Source organism: Vigna radiata, chromosome 2, assembly GCF_000741045.1.
Source record: "Vigna radiata var. radiata cultivar VC1973A chromosome 2, Vradiata_ver6, whole genome shotgun sequence".
NCBI classification, from domain to species: domain Eukaryota; kingdom Viridiplantae; phylum Streptophyta; class Magnoliopsida; order Fabales; family Fabaceae; genus Vigna; species Vigna radiata.
The window spans coordinates 9,918,941-9,925,729 of record NC_028352.1 but is presented as its reverse complement, the minus strand read 5'-3'; the positions used below and the strand labels follow the sequence as shown (position 1 = coordinate 9,925,729).

At 32.6% G+C, this 6,789-nt stretch overlaps 1 protein-coding gene across 1 annotated transcript; it reads right to left on the bottom strand.

The window, feature by feature from the left end:
• Positions 1–3,398: 3,398 nt before the first annotated feature.
• LOC106755692 (peroxidase 3) lies at positions 3,399–5,667 on the bottom strand. The gene is made up of 4 exons (XM_014637895.2): positions 5,328–5,667; positions 5,044–5,235; positions 4,100–4,262; positions 3,399–3,997 (listed from the first exon to the last, which is right to left on the bottom strand). Exons 1-4 carry the CDS (start codon positions 5,535–5,537, stop codon positions 3,585–3,587), a joined length of 978 nt encoding a protein of 325 aa, XP_014493381.1. The 5' UTR covers positions 5,538–5,667; the 3' UTR covers positions 3,399–3,584.
• Between the last annotated feature and the right edge of the window lie 1,122 nt (positions 5,668–6,789).

Genomic DNA, 6,789 nt, shown 5'->3' with positions numbered 1-6,789 from the left:
ATTTCTACTAATTTTTAAATTTTTATTATAATTTAATACATATTTCATCTATATTTTACGTTATGTAATATCACTATAGATATTTATTTTAAATAACTATCATTTTTTTGATAAATAAATTTTAAAGCATATATTATATTTTAATTAAAAAAAATTAATAAATAGATATTTTTAAAGATATAAATTACATTTTAGATTATGATAAGCAATTTATAGCCGTGATTAAAGGTTATTTTTAATTAGGGTGACAAATTGGATAAATTTTACTTTAAATTTATAATGAATCAATAAAAAAATATTAACCCATTTAAAAAATAACTAAAAAAACTATTATAAAAAGAAATTCAATTCATTTTTAAGAATTTCTTTATTGATGAATATTCAGTTCATTCATTAAAATATTATAAAAACTAAAATTTCTCATTTTAAATTAAAAAATTATAAAAAATTAAAATTACAAATATGTAATTATAAAGTTTGGATTTATTTTTATTGAGTAAAATACTGATAGCGACGTGATTAGATTTTGATAAAGAATGTCAATGTAATTAATCGTCCTTAAAATTAATAGACAAATAACAATATAATTAGTATAAGTTACAAATTTTAAGTAAATGAAAAAGGATTTATATTTCTCCAAGAACACACACTATTGCAATCAGTTAACTTTCAATTGTAGCTTAGTTAATTTAGTTATTATTAAGGACTTTCCTTGTATTGCTGAGTTGATTATATTTCTTTGGATCAATCCTCAAAAGGGTTTTGTTTTTCATGCAACATTCATTTCGTATATTGAGATTCACTATGGGAAATTTTTTTCCGGTGACATTCCAGATTCCAAAACCGTTCAATAAAATCACATTGGACAAATTGGATAAATATGAAAAACCTAATTGAATATCTTATAAGGAGGAGTATGAATAAGAAAACAAATTAGAGAAATAAATAATTAAGTCAAAAATATAACATACAATTTGTTAATACTTAAATTATATAGTTTTATGCAAACTTAAATTATATAATTTTATGAAAACTTTTCTAAATGATAAATAACTTTTAATGATTAATGTCTAAATGTTAACTTAAATGTCATAAGAAAAAAAAAATAAAAAATTAGCACTTAAAAGTTTCTGTATTGTATATGATTGAAGATCTCTCGATTCTACTAATCAAGACCTACAATTCAAATATAAATGATATCGGTTATCCGAGTATTGAATAGTCTTTTACCAATGTAATAATATTCATATACTTCAATAAGGATCATAAGGTTAAATTCCTCCCCGCATCTCCATATGAATGTTGAAGACAACTTAGCCAAAAACAAGCTAGCTTCTTCGTAGGTAAGTTGGCCATTAGGCCTTAGGGCCAATAAACCCATAATTGTAGCCCGTTCAAATGGGATTCATGGTCAACCAGGTACATCTATAAATATTATCTTAATGATAGTTTGAATTAACTTTTACATTTAATACACATTTAACCAGAATTTATGACCAAGTATTGACTTGAGCGTTAAAAAATCTTTTGTAGACACTTTTCATTTGGTAATAGAAGGAGGAGACTTGACAAACGAATAGGTGGATCATGATGAAATTGTAAAGAAAAAATGTTTAATTGATTCAGAGGTCTCTATTTGTGCATATTTGTATCAATTAGGTCCGCGTATTTTGAAAGAGCTCAATTGGATCCCTTTCTACATAAAATTGAATCAAGAGCCCTTGCCGTAAAATTTTGTGGACGACGTTAAATATGTTGTCTAGTGGCATGGTGAGGTGGCATTTAATAACCACGTGTCACGATAAAGTCTCGTTCTGTGAAAACCTTCCCCCCTTCCTCTTCCTCACCAACTCCAACATCACCTTCTCCCCTCTCTGGGAAACCTTCTTCTACCCTCCCACACCCACCTCTTCAACATCTACGTCCACGCCCATCCCCTAATCCAACCGTCCGATGCACCTCCCGTGCCTCCTCATTTCTCATCGTCATCGTTCGTTGTCTCATCGTTGTCGCACTCCTCCACTACCCCCTCAACCTCTACTTCGCCCTCATATACTTCGGTTGAGTTTAGAAGGAGAATGGTGGTCGTCGATAGCGGCGACAGCGGGAGTGGTTTGAAAACCATCCATGTGCCGCCTAAATCTATTGTATTAATTAAGGCTAATTCCTTTCTTCGTCTTCCTTCTTTCCCTACAATGCTAATGGCAAATCATTATTCTTTCTTTAGGTCTTCTTGAACCAATGGTGGTTTGTGAAGCAACACAACGATTTAGCCGTTGGAGGGGTTGATTTTGTCGGGTGAGTTTTTTTTTTCTTTCTAATTCAACTTTTTCATTGCTGGAAATGGAGTAATTGCAATTCGTAAGCGTAGGAGAGACATAGAAATAGTGTTTATGTCCACTGTCGTTGCGGAGAGAGAAGAAGCCAATGTCGTATGTACTCAAGATGACACCACTATTGTGGTTCCATCGACACCTCTCGTTCATCAAAGAGTGGCGTCCCCTTAGAGGTATTCAACAACCTATCAAAATGAATTCAAATTGAACATCCCAATCTTATTGATGGGTATGAAATTTAAATTCAATCTCTTTTTTGCTAGGTTTGTCAACACTTCCTGGTTGGATTTCCATACAATTGGAGCACATATTCTTCAACTGATAACATAGAATGCGAATGTAACATTAATGTTGAAAGTCAAGTCAAGGGGATGCAGTGTTGGGAAAAGAGGACAAAGTAGAGGTTGAGGGGGTTGTAGAGGAGTGCGACAACGATGAGACGGCGAGCAACGACGATGATGAGAGATAGGGAGGCACGAGAGGTGCGTCAGATGGTTGGAATGGGGGATGGGCGTGGATGTAGATGTTGAAGAGGTGGGTGTGGGAGGGTGAGGATTCCCAGAGGGGAGAAGGTGAGGTTGGAGTTTGTGAGGAAGAGGAAGGGGAGAAGGTTTCCACGCAACAAGACTACGTGGTTATTAAATGCCACCTCACCATGTCACCAAACAACACATTTAACATCCTCCACAAAATTTAACATCAGGGGCGGTTTTATTGATTCAGTTTTACATAAAAAGGAACCTAATTGAACTCTTTCAAAATACAAAGACTTAATTAACACAAATATGTATAAATAGATATCTCTGAATCAATTAAACCAAGAAAAAAATAACTTTACACGATATTTTCGGTTTCACAATAAAGTTTATATTAAACAATCGTGGATGCCAAAAACATATATCACATAGTGACATGTGTTTGCATTTCACTGTAAATACAAGGAGTTAATTTTGTTCATTAGTGCACCCACTTTATTTAAATTATATTGGGAATCTTGAAAAATTTTATTGAGTAATACATTTTCAACATAGGAAGGGAAGATTTTATTGTGCAATTGTGTAATTACAACAAATTCTCTCTCTTATTACTACTTATTATACCAACAGAAGCATTACTTCCATTCAAACCTAGGAATCTCTAAACCTAGGAATCACTCTCCAACCCTTCTCACATCACTCGGAAAAACAAATCATGTTGAAAAGAAGACATAGAAATTGCAATTAGATTGGTGTTCACCAACCCATTCTCTTAGTTATTCACTCGTGCACAATGTTTCCTTATCTCTCCTTCGGTTCCAAGTTTAAGATTAATTCGTCCCATTTTCTCAATGGACTTGGCAAATTCTGCAAAGAACCCTTCAGTTGATTGAAGCTGCTTAGTGATAATAGACCTTGTGGTAGAGCTACTGAGCAATGCAGCATCTGAATGGAACAAGCCTCTTCTCTTAACGACTTGTTTGTAATAGCCAAGATCAAATGTATCACGACTTCCAGGGTCCATCTCAACAAGTGTGGTGTTATCATTGATGTTCTTGCACTTCAAGCTCTTCAGATTTGTTGCATAGTTACTGTCTAGAGTTGGGTCAGTGTCACCTACGCCAGTGAAATTGTATAAACGAGTTGAAATTGATGAACAGTGGGCAACACCGATCGTGTGAGCACCTGATGAAGTTAAATATTTGGTGGTTAGAAACACAAAACCTTAAATATCAAACAAAAGTTATATATCATTCATATAACAGCAACACTTTTTATTGGACATACCAGAAAGCAATACGAGGTCGTTTGCATCAAGTCCAACGTTGCCAAAGAGTGTTAGTTGAACAGTGAGGTTGTGAAATGGAGCAGGAAGGCTAACTAAAGGATCTGCTGCCCTAGAGATGAGTCCATCCCTTCGACCTGTTGGAACATTCCAGAAGGGTCCTCCCTGCAAACCCACATGTCAACCATCGCATAACAAACATATTCGTCATTTCCATTCTATCAGAAGGCCAGAGAATCAATAACCTCACATTACTTACACCAGTTCTGACACCACTCTCCAATAAATCACTTTTAAAAATATTTTTGATGAAAAGAAAAAATTAGAAGATAAAATAATAAACGTAAAATGTGTGTAAAAATTTATTGGGTAAATAATACATGTTTTAAAATACAATAAGTTTCACAACTGCTTTTTTTTATTAATGTAAAATGATAAAACGTTTAAATTTTAATGCTTATTCATATCAGTTATTATTATATTAATAGAGAGAATTGTTAGATGACGGTGTTTCTAAGAAATTGGTTGTTAGCATATATCACTACTTAAAGTTGAAATATTGTAAGATGACTACATTAAAACGTTTAACATTAAAAAATTACTAAGAGAGAAATTTGATGTTTAAAAAACTGTTATAATTTATATTGGTTAAAGTAACTATCAAGATTTTTGCTTAGTATTTCTGTTCTAATGTTGATTAAAAGTGAAAACTAATATGTTTATACAAACAAAAATATATTTAAGCGTTTATCTATTTTAATATTGTGAACTACTACAAATAATTAGAAGAAACAACACCAATAATGTTGAAATTATTAGTGAAGAATGTAGGCACATTTCCAAAAGAAGTAAGATGGAATAATTAGTTTTTTTCATAAGGAGACAAAATTATATGTTATTGATCATGTTCCTTGGAGATGAGGATGAAAGAGTTTAGTATACTTACAATGGCATGAACAGAGTCTCTGGCAGTCAAAGCCAAGATATCAGCACAAGAGACTACTCCAGGGCATTCAGCTTCAACAAGGCTCTTTATTGCATCAATGAAGCCAAAGCCTCGGAGTGTAAGATTTGGAAGAGAGTCCTTTTCAGCTTGATTGTTTGGTGTTGAGTTCAAAAGCACTGATCCATCACAACCCTGAAATTCACAGATAAAACATGTTTGTTAAAGACACCTTCAACTTCAAAGTTTCAAGCTAACCAGAAAATGAAACAAAGACATGTTCATACATTGACAAAACAATCATGGAAGTGAAGTCTTATGAGAGCAGCTGCCAGAGATGGAACATTTCGGATGTGCTCAGCAACATATTTCAAAATAATCTTCTCAGCATTTGGACAACTTTTGGCATAAAAACCAAGCTGCAATTGAGCTTCAGTTGATCCAATTACTGCTATCAGACAAATAATCAAAGCCTTCAAGTAACTCTGGCTTCCCATTTTCCACTTAGTTCGCTGAGACCTTAATTACCAGAGAAACTGTATAAAAACTCAGGTACTTCTTGCAAGAAGCAACTTCATGTCCCTGGTTCAACTCAGAAAGTTTCTAGTTATTTATAGTACTCAGCTCGTTACAATATCAAGGCAAATTAGGATGGTCCATGCAGCATGTTACGTACATGTTACTTTATACCACATCCTTCAATTTAAAAATGTTACCACTCTAATAAAAAAAAACATGTTTAAGCAATGAATTCATATACAGTCTATCTTATAACAATAAGAAGAGAAAAATATGAGATAATATATATATATATATATATAATTAATGGGACGAAGAAAGAGAGAAATTATATAAAAACACAACGCTAAATAATTAGTTAGTTGGGTATGTCTATTGATCTCTTTTTTAAACTTGTCATATATCACATCATATATACGAATATCTTTACTTAATAATGTCGTCAGATTGTATAGTAGTAACATTTTAAGCAGATTCTTGGGGTGGTTAACGCATATGTACAAGGAAGTGATGTGAACATGCTAACAACAGATAAAATTACTGTTTAGAATGCAGGTTTTATGGAGGAAATTAAGAATGAAAAAGTTGACTTAGTTAGCATATGTATGAGGCTACATGCATTATCCTGTAGCACACTTGAGCTGTCCAAGATTCAAAGTAAAATGGGTAGCTTGAAGCAGCCATCTATGGACAAATTCTTTAGATATATAAGAAATGAGAACGTGGCACATGAATTATAGAGTGGGTGAAGAATACTTGCATGGTTCTACAATCATTATCGTTATAATATGAATAAAACACTCGAAAACGACAAAGATAGAGACAAACAATCGCCCTTTCTTTTGGCAAACAAAGATAGAGTAAGGGTTTGTTTGGGTGATCCAACAACTTAATTTAGGGTTTTTTTTAATATCTGTAATTTCCACCAACCTTTTTATGAATACCTGTCATCCCTTTTATAAATATAAATAACTTGTGCAGATATTTTTTAAGAAAATTAAATTGGTCTGGTTTTAACTTATTAAGGAAAAAAAAATTATCTGTTTTTCTATAAGCACTTATGGATGAATGGTTTTTAAAATGAGAGAGGAAACTATAAAGTTAAGTTGTTTTCATAAGTTATTATAGAGAACTTAATGAATAAACCAAAAGCGATTCATGTTAAGTTCTTTCAAACACTTAAGAAGTGCTTGTATCTTAAAAGAAACTATAGGTTATAAACAAACTCTT